General features: G+C 48.6%; 1 protein-coding gene across 3 annotated transcripts in view; it reads left to right on the top strand.

Moving 5' to 3' along the window:
• Positions 1–2,829: 2,829 nt before the first annotated feature.
• magi3a (membrane associated guanylate kinase, WW and PDZ domain containing 3a) overlaps positions 2,830–23,408 on the top strand; it is a 51,915-nt gene continuing 31,336 nt past the window's right edge. For 2 of the 3 annotated variants that reach the window (XM_048241729.1, XM_048241728.1), the window contains exons 1-2: positions 2,831–4,196; positions 22,520–22,636. In XM_048241729.1, coding sequence (XP_048097686.1) covers positions 3,890–4,196; positions 22,520–22,636 — 424 coding nt within the window. In that variant the 5' untranslated portion in view covers positions 2,831–3,889. Of the gene's footprint in view, positions 4,197–22,519; positions 22,637–23,408 lie in introns of all 3 variants that reach the window. The other variant, XM_048241730.1, reaches the window with a different exon arrangement.

Here is a 23,408-nt window from a genome sequence, read left to right as displayed (position 1 = left end):
TGACATTCTCTCTTATCTGACTCTGTGTAAACATTTCTGGAAGATTCCCCAGCCCTTGCAAAACTGTATACTATTTATACCTCACAGGACAGACACAAACTCCCCAACTCACAAACAAGCAAACCAACCTATAAAGTCAGTAACATATTGAATAACCTATACACACACTTATCTTATAGCAAAACATTATATACGTTTATCATGCAAAGGAAACATTATTTAGATCTACAGTATGCATAAACCCATAATATGGTGGCACTAAGGGTTAAAGCACAATCACATTTCTTAACCTAATATAGCATTCAGACACATTTACTCATAACAGCACAAGACCTACAGTACACCCATCAGAGCGCAGATCCATTACAGTGAGTGTGCCTCCTCTCCTCCCTTCCACTTCTTCTCCTCCTCCTCCTTTCCTCCACTCCTCAACTCTCCTGCCTTCATCTCTCCTCCTCCCCCTTTCTCTCCTCCTCGCCCCCCCCCAACCCTCTTCTCCTCTCCTCTCTGGTTGCAGCCACTCAGAAGTGAGGGGCTGAGATCCCAATGCATCTTCAGGGGTGTCTCTATCACCCTCTGCTGGTGCTATTGTCAGTGTGGGCAGCTAAAGTGACCATGACGCTCTCTCAGCCTAACCAGCAAGTCTCGTTTTCTCACTCCGTTCTGACCAGCTTAGCATGTCTCATTTTGCAATCTTTCAGAGTCTTCGGGGAGCTTGTCTCAAGTTTGCTGTCCTCAGCTCCATAGCTCGACCGTTAGATCAGGAGTGTCGGCTCTGGATCGTCCAGAAGGAGTGTGATGAATGCCCATGCATTACGTGTAACTGACTGGGGCTCAAAAGCTGTGAAAAATTGTCTCTTCTCTGCTCGTCTCACATAACCAAGCCCAGAGCGAGCAAACACACACACACACACACACACACACAAACACACACACACACACACAAACACACTCGACATTCAGAGCACACTCTCTCCTCTTTTACTTTGTTGCCTTATCAAACATCTGCATCCTGCAGTTGTTTTCTCAACCCCAGGTGGCTCCCTGTGTGTGTGTGTTTGTGTTTATGAGAGAGAGAGAGAGAGAGAGAGAGAGAGAGAGAGAGAGAGAGACTATGCAGGCTGCAAGGTGTCACTGCTCAGACTCATGTTTGTTTGAATGTCAGGATTGTCTTTGATGATGAAAACACATGACAAAGAGAATGAGGGCATCTCTTTCATTCTATTATTCTCTCTCTCTCTCTCTCTCTCCAGTGAGCTTGATGAAACAGTAAGGGCCTATGCACACCTATATAGAATGTTACCTTCACATGATAAATACGCTAAGGAGATATAATCTTATACATCCATAAACTGATCCAGCTGGATGAATCACCCATGCATACATGAAGCTTTCACTGAAACTGTAATAGATCTCACTTTTCTCCACTGCTCTGCAGACTATCTCTCTTACAACTTGCTCCTCTGTCACTGCATGTACAGTAAATCAAAGGAATGTGGAATTTATGCAATATAGGAGCTATGTGTCCTAGTTCCCCCCAAAAAAGAGCAGACCAACACTTTTGTGGTGCATATGAAATCCTTGGGCAACTCATGCATCAAGTCAAGTCAAGTCAAGTTTATTTATATAGCGCATTTCATACACAGAGGTCATTCAATGTGCTTTACATAAACAAAACCAAACAATAATAACAAATAAAAGCATAGAAAGGCAATATAGTCAAAGAATAGTTAAAAGGTATGCATGCTGTGTCTACAATACAGATACACAGTATTTCAAACACTGCTGCATATTTTCAGGGCAGCTTCGGGCCAGTCTGTGAGTTTAAACCACCAATTATGGGCTTGTATGTGTGGTGACACTAATCCAGTTTCTCAAGACGGTTGGATTAAAAACAAATAAATAATCAAAAACACGCTAACTCCGAGATTACAGCATGACACTGTTCATTTAACATACTCACTAACACGCTGGCCAATGAGGAAATATCACTTTAATATGAACACTACACACAGATGGCTACACCTCTGAAACCATCAGAGCATGTGTCCTAGTGATTCAGCTTACATAACAACAAAGGTTAGTGGTTGGCCATTAGGAAATAGAAGGCTTTCATTCGCACTCAGCACAAGCCAGCCAGAGCAGCCCTATTCAGTTCCACTCAAGTGAAAGTCCCATGGACACTTAAAGCAGAGTGACATGGCCCTCTTTGCTGGATGACGCTGGCCCTGTCTCCCATCACACACACACACACACACACACACTTCCAGAAGAGACTCCTTCCCCCATAGCCTGCAGCCTCTGCAGACCAAGTCATAGAGCCATAAAAAAATATCTGCTCACAGTGTGTGCGTGTGTTACTCGGAAAAACGTATTTGCCGCTGTACTCCACGCGGTGGCAGTGTTTAAACATGGATGAACACAGTCCTCAAATCCCCTCTGTCTAATTATAACTGGTGGAATCAACAGTCCACAGTGGCAGTCATCTGCAATACTAACTAGATGTAGGCCTACATGCGGGCGTCTGTTGACTTTGAACACTTAGACTGGACGTCAAGGGAACATTTCTGAATTTTAATAGAAGAATTAAAGGGAACTACGCACCTAGGCCTACATTTCTTCTGTCGGCCTAGAATATTCTTGTTAACCATCCCCTTTTAACGTGTCAAAATGACTGGACTACTGCATGGCTGGTCGTTCAAATGTAAATAAACAAACCAATACCCTTAATCTGGTTGCGAAATAATGCAGGGTTAGTGCAACGACGACAGCCACGTTTAGCCCCTGAGGACATAATTAAGCTGCATGAGAGACGGGCACAGCGGGCTGGAGCGAGTATTGTTTTGGCGTTACAAGGCAACAACCGCCGCGGAAGAACCGCCTAGCTGATTTCGTCATTGGCTCCTGGGATCCCGTTTGACTCCAGTTCCCCGCCTCCCATTGGTGCCAAAGCACAGCAGTCAGCTACGCTGGACTTCCCTTGCTGCAACTAACAAGATGAAAATGCGTGAGAAACTTCCCGGACAGCCCGCAGGCTGTGTGTAGAAGAAAGCTTTCTGAGGGACTGTGGCGTGTGTGGATGTGTGTGTGAGGGGTTTAGTTCGTGACTCATTTGTCCGGAAAAGTGCGTGAGTGGCCGGTCAGCATCAAGTTAAAACTGGTATTCCGCGAGCTGCAGGTATCTTGTTTCCGTCGCCCTGGAATGCTGTGCTGCTGCTGATGCCATATTAGAAAAGCAGCAGGTGCGTCGAGAGGATTGTTCTCGATCAAGAAAAAAGCGATACATTGGATGTTGAATCAGCTGCTCTACGCCCGCGGTAGCGTCAGACCATGACAGTCCCAGTGCAGTGACAGGGGCTGGCGAACGCTTATTCCGGTGAGATAAACTTGAATCGCTTGGGTAGTCGGCGTTCCTCGTGTGGAACTGTTGAGCACCAGGTGTTTGTTTAGGGTTGCTCTGTGTCTTCCTTATTACAAATGTATGGATATTTCTATGGTATCGAAATCGTGGAAATTTCATTGCTACTGACGTGTTTTGACGTGCTGCTGGCTTGGTGTCAGCTAGCAATTGCTCCTGCATGCGTCTGCTTCACGCGGCTTGACACGCACTGTCTTGCTTGAGAGAGGTCTGTGCTATATCTCAACAGCCGCAGCCGACCTTGACGCTCCGCTGACCGCTCGGAGGAGCTGGACGATGAGGGTGATATCTGCGCCGCTTCCTGCGGGCTGCTGACCAAGAGATGTTAACCGAACTCAGCGCGCGCATTGCCTTTCCGTCCGTCCCGGCAGCAGGATCGTGTCCTAAAACCGAAGAGAAACTGTTCGTCCACAAAAGCAAATATTTCGCCGACATCCTTTAAGTGTAACGAGGTGAAAACCACCGACGGTCATGTCCAAAACACTGAAGAAAAAGAAGCACTGGTCTGCGAGAGTGCAGGAGTGCGCGCTCTCATGGGGTAGCGCCGGGGAGCTGGCCTCCTTCGTGGAGGTGCGAGGGGGCGCCGAGCGAGGGGAATTTCCTTATCTCGGAACTGTGCTGGCGGATGCGATGGTTTGCCATGTCGGCAGATTCCCGAGCCCTGGAGATGTGCTGCTGGAGGTCAACGGCACTCCCGTCAGCGGACTGACTAATCGGGACACCATTGCTGTGATCCGCCACTTTCGAGAGCCTGTTCGACTTAAGACTGTGAAACCCGGTGAGTTGATGTGCATAAACACGGACATTTTTCTTGGTCTGTTTTGTAATGTTTAAATAGGGTCGTTGTAGATAGGGTACCATGCACACATTGGTTAGGCTGGGCTTCTTGGTATTTTCAATATCAAAACCATCTTAGTTAGGACGAGGGTAGGCATGTCGTAAGCATACAGAAACCGGTACGGACAGGGAGTAATTTGACGTAGTCACTCACACACTCAAAGGTATGTTATGAATGTGTGTGTGTGCGCGCGAACGTGAGCTGGCGCGCTCGCGCTTATGTGTCTGGCTGCAAGTGGGTGCCATGGTAACTGGAAAACACACCCAGTCCACAGGTGACTGAGCGGTAGTGTCAGGTGCCGTCCTCACTGTCCCCCGCGCCTCCGGTGCTCGCAGGGAGCAGCGAAGCGGTTGCACAGGGAACTCCTCGGGCTCAGAGTGCAATCAACTTAGTGTGTGTGAAGATAATCTTCTTTACCCTGCGTGCACAGATGTCGTCTGTCTTCCTCACCCTCACACACCCACCTGATTCATCTTCTAGTTGCCACACACACACACACACACAGATAGGGAGAGAAAAAGAGTAGCCAATAGCCAGTATGTTTGGATTAGGTGAAGATGTTATGCAGCCTGCTTCTTAACCCCCTGCCCCCCAAGTGCCTCAATCATTGATGAGCATAAAGACTGGAGATCCACATAGGCTACAGCTCTGCAGACTACACATCCATAAACATTTGTTTAAATCTTTATGTGTTTGAAGAATGAGGGATTGCATAATGCTGCTGCTCTTTTGTTGTTTTTAGTTTTAATAGGATATGTTTTAGCGTCAAGACTGATGAAGTGTAGCAGCCTATTACAGTTTTCAGGTGATAAATTATAGATAAGCAGCATGTCCGAATAATGTGTTCTGGGTTCAGTGGGGTGTGTAACTGTTGTTTTTTCTTAGGGGTAGTGTGTGTGTGTGTGTGTGTGTGTGTGTGTGTGTGTCATGAAGCGTACAGTGGAACTGGGGGTGGAGAATGAATGCTCCTCTCCAATCTGACCAGAGCGGTCTGACCCACCGTTGTTTCACGGCGAGTCATTAGTGCCACTGGTGGTTACGGCATACAATCACCTCACCACACACACACACACACACACACACACACACACACAGGGCATGAACAGGCATGTATATATTAACACCAGTACACATCTTTAACACCCAGTCAACCCACACTCTCTCTCCTACTGTGAATAAGTCTGTTGTCTATATTCTGACTGTATTGAATGTATTGTTTGTATTCTACCCACCATCTCTCCTGTGTGTGTGGCTTTGTGCATGCGTGTGTGTGTGTGCGTGTGTGTGTATGTGTGTGTGTGTGGCTTTGTGCGTGCGTGTGTGGGTGTGTGTGTGTGTGTATGTGTGTGTGTGTGGCTTTGTGCGTGCGTGTGTGGCTTTGCGCGTGTGTGTGTGTGTGTGTGTGTGCATGCGTGCGTGTGTGTGTGTGTGAGATGCAGCATTCCCCAGTTGACTGCTCCCATCTGACTACCTCATCCCTCTTCTCCTCCACCCTCTTCTTTACTCACTGCTTATCTTCTTCCTCCCTCCATCTTGCCTTTCATTAACTCTGCTCTCTTACACCCCCCCTCCCCCTTTCTCTTTCTCTCTCTGTCTGTCTCTCTCTCTCTCTCTCTCTCGCTCTCTCTCTCGCGCTGTCTCTCTCTCTCTAGCTCTCACACGCACACACACATACACAGACACAGACACACCACACACACACACGTTTGCTTTTGCCATCATGTGTGTGTGTGTGTGTGTGTGTGTGTGTGTGTGTTCACATGACTCACCAGGTAAGGGGCCTTAGGGAGAGAGGCCTTTGCTCAGTGACCGTGATGTGAGTGGTGGGGGAAAGAGGTAGAGAGAGATAGACGAGTGGAGAGAAAAGGGGGAGACAGTGAGGAGAGGAGGGAAGAGGAGAACCGAGACCAGGATTGCTTGTAAGGGAGAAGTGGTAACTGATGCTGGCCCTAATACTGAAGCAGTGGCGACCATGCCAGTCGCTCTGTGTGTGTTTGTGTGTGTGTTTGTGTGTGTGTGTGTGTGTGTGTGTGTGTGTGTGCATGCTGCACAACTTGTGATCAGGTCGCTTATGTGCTTCCAAGTCTGAGGATGTTTGTGTGGATGTCTGTTATTGTGTGTGTGCTTGTCTGTGTTTGCCCTAGAGAGCTGACAATCCTGTCAACCTCAGTCTTTGTCTAATTGGCTGACATCAGTAAACATACACTCTCTCCCTCTCTAACATACACACACAGTTTTACGCAGAGAGGCACTGGATGCAGATGTTAGCCCAACGCGCCAGATGCAGAACTGCAGTGTGTGTCAATGTGTGTGTGTGTGTCAATGTGTGTGTGTGTCAATGTGTGTGTGTGTGTCGATATGTGTGTGTGAGTCGATGTGTGTGCGTCAGCTGGCAACGGATGGTGAGTAGGGCATCCAGACAAGAAAAGAAAGAGTTGTCTTCTGTCGTAATGATGTGCAGCATACAGTTGGAGACTGTGTGTGTGTGTGTGTGTGTGTGTGTGTGTGTGTGTGTGTGTGTGTGTGTGTGTGTGTGTGTGTGTGTGTGTGTGTGTGTGTGTGTGTGTGTGTGTGTTTCCTGCTCACAGAACTGCCTGCGGCCTGTTTTAGTTCTCTTGCACTATGCAGGGATGAAAGGAGCCAACATTTTTGTTGTCTTTCTTTACCAGTTTGTGCGCGTGTGAGCAGGATACAATGAGAATTTTTTAGAAACAGTATTGATTGTTTACTGCAAGCCTTAAACTATGTTGCAATACTGGGAGCAGGTGTGTGTGTGTGTAGTGGCAGGTGTTTGGCAATTTTCCTTCCACACCCCACACACACACACACACACACACACACACAAGCGCAGCTCTTTATCCCACACCTACATTGCACCCTGGCCTTGCCACATTTTTAGTATGACGGAGACTGATATAGCTGTCACGTCTCCCACTGAAGTGCGGGGGGAGGTGCTGGGGGTGGGCGAGCGCCAGAGAGCAGTGCTCCCACTCTAGGCGTTAGCAGCGCAGCGCAGCGCAGAGCAGCAGAGCCAGCCGACGCCAAGGCTTTGCTCATCACTGTTTTTGCCAAGTGTTCCAGCCGTGAGCCGCCTTGAGCTCCCCGCCTTGAGCTCCCCACGTGCTCTATCTCGCTCTCTCACTCTGTCTTTCTCGCTCTCCGTTTCTCTCTCTCTCCCTTGCTCTCTCTCCCACTCTCTCTCGCTCTTTCACTCTCTCTTTCTCGCTCTCCGTTTCTCTCTCTCTCTCTTGCTCTCTATCCCACTCTCTCTCTCTATCTCTGTCTCTCTCTCTCTCTGTCACTCTCTCGGTCATGCACCCGCTGCTTTTTGACATGGCAATGCTAGTGGTCCTGAAAAGGAAATGTGACATAAACTTTATATGGAATAGGCAAAACGTGTGTGTGTGTGTGTGTGTGTGTGTGTTTAAGGGCTTCTGAGGAGAAAGTAAACAGGTCAAACGTTGTGCCTGATTTTCCTGTTTGTCAAAATGGAAGTATCGGCTTCTCCTCTCAGTTATCCTACACACACAAACACGCACACACACACACGCGCGCACACACACACACCTACACTTAACGCACTTGCAAACCATAAGTAAATAGTTCTCTAGTTGGCGAAGTGTTATTGTTCAGAAGGAGTCCTGGCAGGAGCAGCGAGTTGGTGTGGACTCAGTAAAATTAGATGGTGTCTGGCCCACCACTACCACACCACCCACAAATAATCTCCATTCAAATCCTATCTGAATCACACTGTGACACAGTGTGTGTGTGTGTGTGTGTGTGTGTGTGTGGAACTCCGTGTCCTATTCTAGGACATTACTAATTCATTTCTCGCTCGCTCACTCGCTTGCTAGCGCTCTCATTATTTGCCCTGCTGTGTTCAAAGCACACAATGGCCCCGTGTTTTCTGCTCTCTCTGTGTGTGTGTGTGTGTGTGTGTGTGTGTGTGTGTGGTGGATGACTGAGTGACAGAGCCTCATGTGTATGTGTGTGTGTGGGGGTCATGTTTGTCTGTGTGTGTGTGTGTGTGTGTGTGTGTGTGTGTGTGTGTGTGTCGTAAATAGGCCAGTGCAGAAATGGCTGGAATTCGGACCGTGTCCTTTTTGAAGAACAGCCCGCTCCATTAGAAGGACACAAAATGACGAGTGTATTGTTACCAACAGGTGGGATTGGCTATTGTCACTGTGTCACTGTCTGCCATGGGATTGTGTGGCCAGTGACACACCCCAGGTTTGAGTAAAAAAAAAGAGAAGAGGAGGGAGGGGGTGATGTTGTTAAAGAGGTAGACAAGAAGAAGAAGATATGGAGGGATGGATAGAAATGGAGAGAGAGAGAGAAAGGGTGTGTGTGGGTGTGTGTCAGTGGCTTTTCAGGTCCTGCAAGTTGATTGGTTGCTCCTCATCAGAGCAGATGCACAGAGAGTTGGAGTTTACACACACACCACACACCCACACACCACACACCACACACACACACACACACACACACACCACACCACACACAGAGTCTAACCCATGCCATGACCCTGTCCCCTTCCTCAGCAGGTTGAGACCCTAGGGAGGGCTTGAGTGAGTGCTTTGCATAAATAGAAACCAATAGAAATGTTTGTGCATGTGTGGCTGGCCAGCCAGCTTTGATAAGATAACACTTCTGGAATGCAGGTACACCCAGTTTTACTGGCTATCACCCCCCTCTCTGTCCGTCTGTGTGTCTGTGTGTGTACATTCATGAGATTGCAGCTCTTTGTCTTTCCTCTTGGCCACTGAAGGATGACATTCTTTCACACCACCTCATTTAATGAGCTCCCATTCATCCTCTTTCCCGCACAACATGATGTAATGTCATCCCTCTCTCTCTCTCTATCCCTCCCTCTCCCTCTATCCCTTCCTCTCTGTCTCTGTCGCTTTTCTCCCAGTCCCCTGTTCTCTGTTTGTACAGTTAAGTGGGAATGACAGAATTGGATTACATTGGTTGGGTGTTTGTTTCTAATGAGACGAGGATGCTGGGCTATGGGTGCTTTGTGTGTGTGTGTGTGTGTGTGTGTGTGTGTGTGTGTGTGTGTTTCTATTGATGTGTGAGAGGTAGTGACAGGGGGAGGAGTGTGGGAACAGGAGACACCCTTAACCTGTGTGAGTGTGCAGATCTCATGATCATTACCATACCGCTCATTCATTTATATGAGGGCTCTCTCTCTCTCTCTCTCTCTCTCTCTCTCTCTCTCTCTCTCTCTCTCTCTCTCTCATACAGACACAACACTATATTACGCAGTGTGTCTTTGGTTTCGGGGAGTTGCTTAGAGTGTTGAGTTTCCATCTGAACCTGATTTACCTGACACACCACACACACACACACACACACACACACACACACACACACACACGCCTCACTTTGGAAAAAGTGTAATTAAGGGACTTTATAGTAATCGATAGAGACATTACTATTCAGGGATCGTTACCTGTGGGATAATAAGGGTTTGTGAGGAAGATGAAAGGGGGCAAACTGACAAGGAGAGAAAGAGAGCACAGTGACCGCACTGTTCACGTAGACTTACGCAAAATGAGACCATTTGGACGCAGACAGACAATAAAACAAGCATTTAAGTGTGTTTATTGTAGAAGAAACATCAATTGTGCTGTGAGCTTTAAAAAGTGTCGAATTAGCAAGGACTGACAGATCTGGACAGACAGATCCATACTCACTCACACAAATGTGTGTGTATGGCTGTTCCCAGGCCACACAATGACTCTGTGTAGTGCCTTTGTATGTGTGTGTGTGTGTGTGTGTGGGGGCAGTACCCTCCTCCACCATGCGGTGTCAGGCTCAAGGTTAGGGCTCAGGTTACTGCTGCTGTCTGCCTGCCAGCCAGCTAGCGGCGCCTAGCCCAGCCCAGCCCAGCCCAGCCCAGCCCAGCCCAGCTTTGCCCCCAGCCCAGCCCAGCCCAGCACTGCCCAGCTCAACCCAGCCCAGCACTGCCCAGCTCAACCCAGCCCAGCACTGCCCAGCTCAACCCAGCACTGTCCAGCTCAACTCAGCACTGCTCAACCCAGCACTGCCCAGCCCAGCCCAGCTCAACCCAGCACTGCCCAGCCCAGCCCAGCTCAACCCAGCACTGCCCAGCACAGCCCAGCTCAACCCAGCCAAGCTCAGCTCAACCCAGCTCTTCCTGCCTGGCTCTCCTCTTCAGTAAAGGGCCTCCTGACTGGCACACTGACTGACTGACTGGCTAACTGCTGTCCAGCTCAACTCTACTATATTCATATGTTAGGCTTGAGGTGCCTGGAGTGGGCTTTGAGATTGGGTAGGATCTGGAAGCTAGCTCCAGTGAGGAGTGTGTGTGTGTGTGTGTGTGTGTGTGTGTGTGCTGGTTCGAGACAAAAATGAGTTGTCTTACTTTTGGTCTGAATCACATAATGGCAGGAAGCTACTGTTTGTGTGTGTGTGAATGAGTGTGGGGTGTATTTATTTGAGCATGCCTGCCCAATGACAGGAGAGGGCCTGGAGCTCTGAGAATGAGCCTGTTCCTGTTGAATATAAGTGCAGGGTGTTGACCCCTGACCCATGCATATGTGCTAGTTTGGCATCAGCCAACCAGCCCTCTAACCAGAGCAGGTGGAAGCCAGAGAATGGAATGGCAGCCAGCAGAGAATGGAATGTGTGTGTGTGTGTGTGAGTGTATATGTGTGTGTACACAGGGGGCAAACAAAGGCCTTCCTCCTGTCCTAGATTCTTCCGACTGCCCTGTATCACACACATTCCAGGGCACATTCTCATTCTCACTCACAGCATATGCTTGTGTGTGTGTGTGTGTGTGTGTGTGGGGGGGGTGGGGTGTAGCTTTAGAAAGTCACTCTTTACATCCTATGTGTCTGTGTGTGAGAGGGAGAGAGAGAAATAGAGAGAGAGTGAACACATGTGTGCTTGTGTGTTGTTCGTTTGTGAGAGGTCAGTAAACTCCATCTCTGTACTAAGGGCTGCAGCTCTTCAATTAGTGGCTCTGGCATCAATCAATAAGCCTTACATCTATTACACAATCTCCTTACACAATAGAGCAGAGGGGGGAGGACAAAGGGGATGCAGGCAGGGGGGAGGGAGGAAGGGAGAGGGATGGATGGATGGAATGATGAGAGAGAGAGAGAGAGGGAGGGGGGATGGATGGATGGATGTAAGAGAACAAACGTGCAGAGATCTCTGTGCTGGAGCCAGCTCTGTTCCCTTTCTGTAGCTTGTTATGCGAAAACAGCTTTTGGTTGGCAGGCGTCTCTCTCTTTTCTCTCTCTTCTCTCTTGCTCACTATCTCTCCAGTTCTCTCCATTTCTCTCTCATTCTATCTCATATGCTTTCTCTTTCATTTGCCTCTCTCCCTCCCTCTGGCTTAGAGCGATTGCTGCCGACTCCCTCTTTTCTCCCCCTCTCTCTTTCTCTCCCTCCCTCTCATCCATAAAGCACTCGGCTGTTGTTCCCCCGTTGCTTTGTCATGTCTCCATCCCCGCGAGGTGCTTCTGGAGCACTGAAAAGCAAAGAAGTGCACTTAGTGCAGCCGGGACTCAGTCACCGCACACTACCACCGCACACTACCACCGCACACTACCACCGCCACCCCACCGCTCCCTCTGCTCAAGTCGGGTGTCATTTACTGCTCCGGCTAAAAATACAGATCAGATACATCGGTTTCAAACTCATTGACGTTACTTGTGCGCGTCCTTACTTGTGTTGTGTGGTGTGTGTGTGTTGTGTGTGTTGTGTGTTGTGTGTGTGTGTGTGTGTGGTTGTGGCGGCGGGTGTCACGGCTGGGGCGGCCGTGCTCGGAGACGCTCTGAGAAAATGACTGTTTTTCCTCCAGCTCTTGTGTGAAGGTCTCTCAGTCGGCTGGTGAGTGACAGTTGGTAATCTGCTGGCTCCCCTCCAGTCAGATGACTGAGCTGCTACACACACACACACACACACACACACACACACACACACACACACACACACACACACAGAGGTGATTAGGCCGCTTTCTTTTGTCTGTGTGTGTGAGGGTGCACTGGCATCTCCTTTTCACCCTTGTGGCCCAGCGACTGAGTACAGGCCTCCTGATAAAACACAGCGCTGGTGCAACAATTAGGATTCTGCTGTGCAAGTTTTGTAAGAGTTTGCTATTATGCCAAGAAGCTCTGCAATATGTATTGCCGTTTATGAATATGTGTGCTCTGTTATTTTGTACAGTCTCCAAAGTATAAGTCCTTACCCCAATGATTTGGAATTTTACTCTGTCTCAGAGAAGCTGCCACATAAAGTGGGATAAAATATTTTTTAAGAAATCTGTCTCTCTAAGTTGAGAGAATGTGTAAGTGTACAGTTAAATATTAGAGTGTGATGGCCCACTTTCAAATCAATGTTACAGCAACACATGGCGGTGATACAAGCCTGTTTTCGCTCCTGAAGTTTGTATGTATCTTTCCCTGAAACTGAAGTGCTATAGTGCTCGGTGGAAGACTTGACAGCACCTCTTCCTACAGGCCTCCAGAATGGCCACTGAAGAAGTCAGCTCCTTGATTCGAGATGTCAACACATCACTTCACTTGGAACTGTTATTTGTTGCAGCTTTCCAAAGAACTAGAATAGTCAAGCCCTGACATGCAAGACCTCAAGGTTAGATGCACTTAGATGCAGGTTGTGTGTGTGTGTGTGTGTGTGTGTGTGTGTGTGTGTGTGTGTGTGTGTGTGTGTGTGTGAGAGTGTGATAACAGACTTTGATAACAGACTTTGTAAAAACATAGCACAGACCCAAATCACTGTTGCTCACTGAAACGGCAAGGACTCTTCAAAGAGTGAAGCTGTGTGGGTGTGTGTTTGGTGTATGGGGTGTGGGATCTTAGGCGCTCTACAGCCTTTTCCTTCCTGGTTTTGTTGAAGCTGCAGCAAGAATTTGACGCGCCTGCATTCAGGCCTATATGTGCATACACATGCTCTCACACGCATCTCCCCCCACACACACACACATGCCCACACAGTCACATTTGTGAGGCCCTTTGTAGCAGCAAGCCCAATTCTGAACTTCAGCCACTGGAGATTAAACATTAACAAGAGGGAGCCTTTCAAGTGGGCTTAGGTTCAGTGGAATTTGCACGACTGGGTGTGCTTCTGTGAGTGTGTGACCACGGTTAGGTTGTCCGGTCGCATGAGCATGAGCAGTGTTACTGTAGTAGAACTGGAGAGGAAGTGTGTGTGTGTGTGTGTGTGTGTTGCTAAGGGTGCTGGGGTAGAGTGTGCTTGAACTCTCCAGTGGACATGGTGGCTGAGCTGCTCTTCTATGGTAAAAAGAACTCACTTAAGAGTCAAAGTTCAAACACAGCCACTGCTGTGGAGCACTGGAGCACAGCTCTCTCCTCTCTCTCTTTTTTCTTTCTTTCTTTCTTTCTTTCTTTCTTTCTTTCTTTCTTTTTCTCTTGCTTTCATGCACACACACACACACACTCACACTTGTCCATAGTCTCGCACCCATTTCCCCACTGGAGAATTGCCTTTCTTAAACACAATAGTTTCTCATTTCCTAACCCTGATGTCATGCCCATTGCGTGTGTGTGTGTGTTGTACTGCTTATTGTGCTTGTTTGTCTTCCTGGTGGAAGGGAAGCTTTGAGTCCCTGTGCCCTCCCTCCCCCAGGTGTGGGCCTCTAACCCCCCCTGTCCGAGCGCCCAGAGAGGGAGTGGTGCCTGAGCACAGCTCTGACCTCATCACAGGCCGAGCGGAGTGGGGCGCTGCGTCCATGACGAGATGCGTGTTGAAGGCCAAACACTGCAGTGCCGCTGACGAGCCCCATCTGTTTCTCATAGCGCTGCACCTCCCACATCTCCCAACATCTCATCTCTCCCCATGCCTGTGCTGTCACCTCCCCATCAAACCTGACGTCCCAGAGCACACGGCCTCAGCTTATGCTCCACTCCATACCAACTGTGCATATTAGCTATATAGATATGTGTATCATACAGTATATAGGCTAACTACATGCAGAGTCTATACTTGAAATACTTACTTCATTACTATCAAAAGCAACTTAAATTCGCCATTCTCCTCAGAGCATCTTTGGACTAAGTGCCTTGCTCAAGGGCATAACAGTGGCAGCTGGGAATTGAACCCACAACTTTTCTGGCTTTTGCTTGCTAGCCCAGCTCCTTAGCCACTACGCTACCACTGGCCCAGAGCTCTAACTGCTGTGTTCCTTTCCCCCCTTGATCACACTTCCCCTCAGGTCCACCTCATTACGGTCCCCTCAGCTGACCCTAGGGATGGGGGAGCCCCCTTCTTGTGACCCGGGTTCACCTCTGAGGTTTCTCCCCTCCTGTAATTCTCCGCTGCCTTTTGTCACGGGGTGGGGGGGGGGGGGGGTGGTGCTGGCTCATGGGGGTTTCCTCGCCGCCCCCGACAGCGCGACTATTGTCGCCGAGGCAATATAAACAACATTGAAATGACAATTGGATTGAATCCGCTTAGAGGGTAAATGAAAAACGTGCGGGTGCGCAGGCGAGGCTTTATGCTAATGCTGCGTGATGCCAGAGAAGACGAGAAAGCCGTTGTGTCTGTTTGTGTCTGTCTGTGTGTGTGTGTGTGTGTGTGTGTGTGTGTGTGTGTGTGTATTTGGCTTCATGCTGCAGCCCAGGATGAGGCAGTAAGCGCACAGCGGCATTGGCACGACCCCACCATAACACACACACACACACACACACAGAGACGCACATCTGCGTCAGTAGACTCAGCACATTTGCTCCCTCTCTGCCTTTCTGGTATCTCCTCCCACATCCCGGCCTCTGATGCACTGCAGGCATCTGAGCAGTAACCCAAACGAGCGCTTCTGCATACGCACACGCACACACAGAAGCTACGCCACACTTGCGTGCACGCTGCTGGAACATGTGAGTGCAAGAGGCTGTCAGGCAGGCAGACACACTAGAACCTTCCAGTGCCTGCTCGCCTGCCTGCCTGCCTGCCTGGGTGGCTGACTGACGGCTCCATACCTTACAGGTTGTGGATGGTAATGGCTGATTTCTCATGCAGCATATGCTGTGCCATCTAAGAGTGCATGAGTGAGAGAAAAAAGGGGCAAATAGAGAGAGAGGAGGGGAGAAAAGGTGTGTGTGTGTGTGTGTGTGTGTGTGTGTGTGTGTGTGTGTGTGTGTGGTCGGTCGGTCGGTCATGGGAAAGCAGTTCTCAGGCCTTGAGCGTGTAACTCAGAGTAATGGGCCTGACAGAAGGTTCAGCTGCTGCTCTCCTCTTCTCTGCATTTTCCCCTCATCCATCGTTCCATCTCTCTCTCTCCCTCTCTCTCTCTCATCTCTCCTGTTTTCTCGCTCCATTCCCTCTCCTCCCTTCTCACCCCCCCCTCTGCTTTCTTATCTCATTCCTGCTTTTCCTCCTTCACCCTGTTTCTCTATCCCCGCTTCTCTCTTCTCTTTGCTCAGATGACATAAGTTTTTTTTTAAATGGAAATGAGAATGGAATTAAACCCAGTTCAAGCACCCGGTGACATCAAGGGAGCTCCAGAGAGAGATAGAGATGGAAAAGGCGGGTGGGGGGAGAGAGAGAGAGAGAGAGAGAGAGAGAGAGAAGCAAAATAGAGGTGGGGCCTGCCTCACGCTGTGGGACATGATTAGATAGAGAATGAGAGAATGGGCTTTGTGTTGTCTGGGTCGGTTGCGTCGGTAATAAAAGATGGAGATTTATTCAGGTGCTCAGTGATGATGAGAACTCTCGTAGTAAAAGGGGAGGGTGCGTTATGAAAGATGTATAAAGATGAAGCTCAGCTGCTCCACAGAACCACACACCCCACACACACACACACACACACACACACACACACACACACAAACACAGTCGATTGGCCTGCAGAGCTGGCTTCATCCCCCTGTTAATTGCCTGACACCAATGACTGTTCCAGAAACTTCCACCAGGACCACTGGCATTTTAAGTTGGAGGTCTAGCGCCTAATGAGAGCACAGACACACAACTTGCATAAAGCCATGCACACTTAGATTTCTATACACACACACACACACACACACACACACACACACACACACACACACACACACACACACACACACACACACACATGTAGGCACATGCATGTCCTGGAAGGTGGCTCTGAGGAGGCCGTACTAGTGAGTGTAATAGTGTGTTTAAATAGAAGCTCCGTGGTAATTAAGTAGAGGCAGGAGCCTCCAGTCTCATCACTCTTTAATTAATGAGAAGCGCGGCAGCAAGTCCCTCTCTAATAGAGGAATGGCCCAGTGGGCCCCAGTCTTAATGCATGCTGGGATTGGCCCGCTGCATGGACCATTCCAAGTATGGCAGCTGGGAGGAGACAAACAGCACCTGCTGCTGAACCTGGACCCCTATCGTATGTGAGCCGTGTCAACTTAAGTACGTCGGCAGGGTTCCTTGCTCACAACACAGAAACAGAAAGACACACACACACACACTCGCACTCACTCCCTCACTGATTTATGTACACACACACACACACACGGGTTTCCCCTGGATGGAGTTCTTGGCCCTTAAGCTGATAAGTGTTGCTGTATGTGTTTCTCCTGGCCTTTCTCTCTCCTTCTATGATGTCTCTTGCTCTACCTCTCTCATTCCCCTCTCATCCCTCCATTTGGTTTCCACCATATCTGTGCAGATGTTTGGGATTAGGCAGTGGGAGAGGAAATATGCTGGCCTCTGGAGAAAGGGCATGGCCAACACTGAGAGCTCTCTTACACACACACACACACATACATACATACATACATACATCCATACACACACACACACACACACACACACACACACACACACACACACACACACACACACACACACACACACACACACAGAGGCTTGGAGGGCTACAGAGGAGGGGCTGGTGTCAGACGTAAGAAAGGGACTCATGAGAAAACAGCTGTGGTGTGGAGAACCTCTTCTCTTCCGTTAAGTGTGTGTGTTCAAGAGAGTGAGTTTTTTTGTGTGCATAATTTCAAGCCTTCGAGATCTCAATCATAGCTTAACGCCTTACAAAGGTGTGTGAGTGTGCGAGAGGGATTTGGAGACAGCAAGGGACAGAGATCATAGGAACCAAACTTTGTACCGTGGGTTAATCTGTTTTTTTAATTGACACATTTCACTGATGAGACAAGCAGTCACTGTCAGCCCAAGCCAATACACACACACACACACACACACACACACACACACACACACACACACACACACACACACAGTTGTACTGTACATACCCCCACCACACACGTTCTCACACTCACACACACACAGGAAAGCAGCAGAACAAGTATCCGTAGTGGGGGCAGCATAATGTATTTGGCCTAGAGAGCATTCCAGAGAGTGTGTGATGGAGTGTGAATATGTAACGGTCTGTGGGATTGGGTGTGTGTGTGCATTCTGATGAGGACATCAGAGGGCTTCTCTCTCTCTCTCTCTATCTTTCTCTCTCTTTCTCTGCCCCATCCCTCTCTGCCTCTCTCACTCTATCTCCCCCCCAACTCTCTGAAATAATCCTGTTTGGAAATATTTCACAGCAAAAGAGGATTACTTTGTAGAAGCAGTTTTTCCTCTTTTTCCCTCTGTAGTGTGTGTGTGTGTGTGTGTGTGTGTGTGTGTGTGTGTGTGTGTACGTATTGTATCTGGTATCTGAGGGTGTGTTTGTGCTTATGTGCAGCGCATAGGATGGTGCATATCACCAAAGTTAAGGCCAAGAGGTAACCGAATACATATCACACACCAGTCTGGGACTAAAATGAAGGCATCAGTGCGCACAAAGACAGCCTCCCTCCTACTGAACACACACACACAGAGAGTCGGTTCAAATGGCAGAGACCAGGGCAGACAGGGAGGGAAGTGGACTTCCTGGCAGTGAGGCTTAATGCACAGTGTGGTTTTGGTCTACTGTGTCATGCAGGGAGAGCCACCAGTGTTCACCATCTGTTAGATTAGACACCTATAATCGTGTGTGTGTGTGTGTGTGTGTGTGTGTGTGTTGTGTATTTGTAATCTGTTTAGAATCATGGGTGTAAAATGGACCGTTTGGTGTACAGCAGCAGGGTTATTACATCTGCTTTTTTATTCTGCGACTTATGGTGTGTGTGTGTGTGTGTGTGTTTGAGATTCACTGGGAGGTTTCCTTAATGGCACAATGTGGGGGACAGGATCATTCAGAGCTGTGTGTGTGTGTCTTTGTACGAGTTTGTGTTTGAGGGAGAGTGTGAGAGAGGCAGAAATATGATCGGCCCCAGGGGATGCCTCCATGTTGCGCCATTCAGAGTTTTGCATGTAGTCAGATCAGTGTTGGAGAGCCCACTGCATGGGCTCCCACTGTAAACATATCATATCCATTCACCATGCTGTCACTCACATAGCATCAAAGTGCACATTTCAGCAGAAAGCCCAATGAAATGTAAATGACTATATTTCACACAGCAATGACTGGATACAGCTGTGGTGGCGGCTGTGCCCAGAAGCGCGTGGCTCCCTTCACGTGTGTGTGTGTGTGTGTGTGTGTGTGTGTGTGTGTGTGTGTGTGTGTGTGCGATCTATGTATGGCCGCTGTATGGACCTTTTTGTCACTCCATCAGGGCAACGAGCCAATCGGCGTTTATGATTTGTTTCCCCACGTGACGCGACTGCGGCAAATGGCGGTGGTGCGTCGGCCTTGCTGACTCCGCCGCGGGCTCGTACCCCCTCCGCCGTCCTGAGGCGAGCGAGCGAGCAAGCCTGGCTACGCGCACGGAATGAGAATGAGGAATGTGATTATCTCCAATTCCAGAAGTGTCAGCTCGAGAAGTGGTTAAAACAGAGAGGACAGGATAGGAGGGGGGATGAAGAAAGCTAGAAAGTGAGGAAGAGAGACGTGGGTGGAAAGACTTTAAAAGGAATGAGTTATTGGATTGGAAGGGTCACAGTTTTGCTGTAATGAAAAAGAAAGCACCAGCGTCATGGTGAAACCAGCATTTCTGATCCCCCCCTTGTGGTGTGTGTGTGTGTGTGTGTGTGTGTGTGTGTGTGTGTGTGCGTGTGCGTGCGCAAGCGTGTGCGTGTGCGTGTGCGTGTGCGTGCAGCGTGTCGCGTGTCGCGTGTGTGCGTGTGTGCGTGTGTGCGTGTGTGCGTGTGTGTGTGTGTGTGTGTGTGTGTGTGTGATTTGTGCAAGTGTCTCAGATCACCGCATCAGTTGTGTGAGAGGTCTCTGTTTGCCCATATCTGTCCATGGGTAGAGGACAGTGTTTTCTTAGCTTAGGCCAATACCTTCCAAATAATAGGGAGTAGGGCTTTTGTGCTTGAGTCATCAGTTTAGAATTTTATTTCCTTTAATATAGCCTCAGGTTAAATATGTGGACCAGTTCCATTTGGCAACATCTACTACTACTTGTACTACACATACATACCAAGGTGTGTGCGTGTGAGAGTGTCTAGAGTAAAATCGCTGACAATAATTAAAAATTGAGCCTGAGGTACGTCAAGTGGAAGTGTGTATATGTACGCTTGTGCCTGTGCGGTAGCCTCTGTGTGTGTGTGTGTGTGACTGGATGTATGTGCAGGAGAGTGTGCCTTTGTAGTGCTCCTCCTCTTATCTCTTGACTCACTATCAATGGGGACGGAGTAGCGACTTATTTTGTACAACTAGAACCACGGGTCTCTTTCAGGTCCTCCTGCAGCTCCCCACTGAGGCCTGTCCTACATTCCTCACCGCACCCTTTGTCAAACACACACACACACACACACACACACACACACACACACACACACACAGCCCTTTTCCAAAACTCACATACTTTTGCAGTGTTGTTGTTGGCTTGAGTGTTGCTCGCTGAAACACACTCACACACTTTGCCTTAGTAGGTTAATCACAACACCATCACAGAAGCTGGAACAATAGAGAGAGGGTAGGCTCTGAAGCGCTAACAGCCTCTTATTGTAATGCATGCCTGCAGGCTCTGCTGTATACTAGACAGAGCACTGAAATGCAATACATTTACATAACATTTACCCATTTGAGGATGTGTCTGCTCTGAAAACCCATTGAGGTGCACTAGACAGATGTTTTATCTGATGCTGTATACATTCCTTGTGCCACTATAGCACCATGACATACTATAGATTCACGTATAGGTGATGTTAGTTCCATCCATACTAATAAGGCGCTAGGTATCCATGGAGAAAGCTATTTTCCGAAGTGTGAAGTATTTGGCGGACCAGATGGAATTGTATAGCTCATTATAGCGTTCTAATGCACGCCTGTGATCTGAGGCGTCATCTCTGAGAAGGGGGACACAGCCAGATGGTGTTTACGAGTTGATTGGAACAGATAGAATAGTCCATAAGTAATTTATAGGTAATTCATGAGAGACAGACTCTGTGTGAATTGACTTGTGAGGATCTCCTTGTCTTCTCCAGTCAGAGTGAGGCGGGTGGTTGCACAATACTCAACTTCCTAGTGCCCATCGGCCCATTATGAGGAGGAAATTGGATCAGAATGATATGCATGGGAGGAGGAGAGCAAGAAGTTAGTCACTTCTCTCCAGTAAAGAATGTAACCGTTGATTATCTTCACTGTAGGATGACTCTCAAACACAGTAGTCAGTCTATGAAAGAACTGCAATGAAGGTTGATCGTTTTGAGGACCTTAATCAAATAGAAATGTTCAAGTGTCAAGATCTGAAGCAGGGGGCCATGCAAGAAGACCAACTTGCAGTACATGACGGAGCAGAAGGATTTCAGAGATAATTGTGGTTAAAGGGTTTACACTAGTTCTTGGTTTCACACCAGTTCAATGTGGGGATTGTTTGGTCAATAAATTAATGACTAAGTACTGTTTATTTCTGAATAAGCATTCCATCTGCTTCTTGTTATCAATATTTATGACTTCAGTGAAAAGTTGGTCATAGTACTGGTCAGGCCTCGGTACAGGCTAAGAAACCTCTAACAGGCTTAAATACATCCCAGCTGTGCTGTTTATTCCAGAAATATGTATCAAAATATAGATGAAATATATCAAAAAGGACTACCATGGAATTCTGTGGGACTGGTCAAGTATGTCCTCCAAGCACACACCTCATTTTCAGCTTTTATTTGTATTGCCTCCAAATGACAAATGAAGAGCTGGGTCTCTGTCCCTTCGGCGCTCAAGTGTTTGTGCATCGCTGTTTTCCCTGTCATTTTGGTTCTAGAGTTCTGTTCTGTGTGATGAGGCCTCCACTTAAATACATGGCTGACTGCATGAATCCAGAAGGGATCTGTGTTTGCTCAAATGTTTGTCAGGACAGCAGATGGGTTTTGTGTTTTTAGAGGAATGTAGTATGTGTGTGTGTGTGTGTGTGTGTGTGTGTGTGTGTGTGTGTGTGTGTGTGTGTGTGTGCGTGCGAAGAATGTAGTGGGGATGGCGTGTGTGTGTGTGTGTGTGTGTGTGTGTGTGTGTGTGTGTGTGTGTGTGTGCGTGCGAAGAATGTAGTGGGGATGGCGTGTGTGTGTGTGTGTCTGTGCGAAGAATGTAGTGGGGATGGTGTGTGTCTAATAAGAATGCAGTGGTCTGAGAGGATGTGCTTTGTGACTGCAACTGCAACAACGTGTGTGTGTGTGTGTGTGTGTGTGTGTGTGTGTGTGTGTGAGAAACGCTCCAATTTCAGTGCTAATGAGCCCCAGGTGCATCACTTTAAGGCCTTTGCCGATCTCTGTATGCTCTTCCTCCTCTCTCTTTCTCACACTCACACACACTCACACACACTCACACACCCCCTTAATTTCTTCCTCACCTTTCTCCGCCTTCGTCCTTACCTTTTATCTCTGCATCTCTCTCTCCACTCTTTGCCCCTCTAGCTCTCCTCTGTTCATGATCATCATGGTGCTCTTTCCCCCCTCTGTCTGTTCCGCTCTGTGTCCATCTCTGAGTTGCGGGGTCAGTCTAGGCACTCCTGCCTTGCGTGTCCCAGAGGAGAGGTGCTGAGTTTCCTTTCCCAGAATGCACCGGGCTGCCTCCTGTTCCTGCCGCAGCCAGTCGGGAATGCAGTGCCTGAGCAGCCTGTGGGTGTGTGTGTGTGTGTGTGGGTGCATGTGTGTTTGTGTTTGTGGGTGTGTGTCTGCATATGTGTAGTAAGTTTGTAGTGTGAGTATGTGTTAGTTTGATTGCAGTAGTCTGTTGTAGTTGGGAATAGGCTGTATTATGTCAACTATGTCAACTTATGGGTCAAATAGCTAATAGCTAATTGCTAATGTGTGTGTTTTCTTTCCCCATACAGGTAAAGTTTTGAACACTGACCTGCGTCACTACCTGAGTCTGCAGTTCCAAAAAGGCTCGTTGGACCACAAGCTGCAGCAAGTCATCAGAGACAATCTGTACCTGCGTACGATACCATGTGAGTACACATACATACACACACACACACACAGTCCTGCAGAAACGGAGTCTTGCTCTTCCCTTCTATCCCTATTCCTTTTATCTTTCTTTTTCTCAACACCTTTTGAAAAACCGTTATCTGTTCTTTCTCAGTTCCATTTACAGATAGACAGACACTCACACACTCACACATCCACAAACACACACACACACACACACACTTCCAGCCGCAAGCTCACACATACACAATCTGTATGCATAAGCCCGACACCTGCAGCAACACCCATATGCTCTCTCTCTCTCTCTCTCTCTCTCTCTCTCTCTCTCTCTCTCTCTCTCTCTCTCTCTCTCTCTCTCCCTCCCTCTCTTAAACACACACACACACAAACCCCCTGCAAACAACTCCCCACCTTCTTCCTGACACATGTCTGAATAAGCCCCCCTCACATGTCTCCCACACCTCCCATCCCCGCCCCAGCCGCGCTGCTCTTTCTCTGGGTTGCGTGTGCCCCCCCGTGCCCCTCCTCCTGCTCCCGAGCCCCAGCATTGCCCATGTTCTCCCGCTGTATGTGTCTGCTCCTCGCGGGATTACAGCGTTTAATCTCGGTTTGCTTGAAGCGAGACGCTAATCCAGCCCGGCTCCTCCAGATCACAGTGGCTCCCCGGATGACAGGAGCCGGAGCCGCGGAGTTATTTCGGGCTCCGCCGGGAATAATGACCTTTCCAGCTGAAATCATACGCGCCAGAGGAGGACGACCTCCTATCGCGGCGTCGGCTAGTTAGCGCCTTCC

The sequence above is a fragment of the Alosa alosa genome, chromosome 4 (assembly GCF_017589495.1).
Source record: "Alosa alosa isolate M-15738 ecotype Scorff River chromosome 4, AALO_Geno_1.1, whole genome shotgun sequence".
In the NCBI taxonomy this organism is placed as follows: domain Eukaryota; kingdom Metazoa; phylum Chordata; class Actinopteri; order Clupeiformes; family Clupeidae; genus Alosa; species Alosa alosa.
The sequence above is the reverse complement of the archived record's forward strand: the minus strand, read 5'-3'. Positions and strand labels throughout refer to the sequence as shown.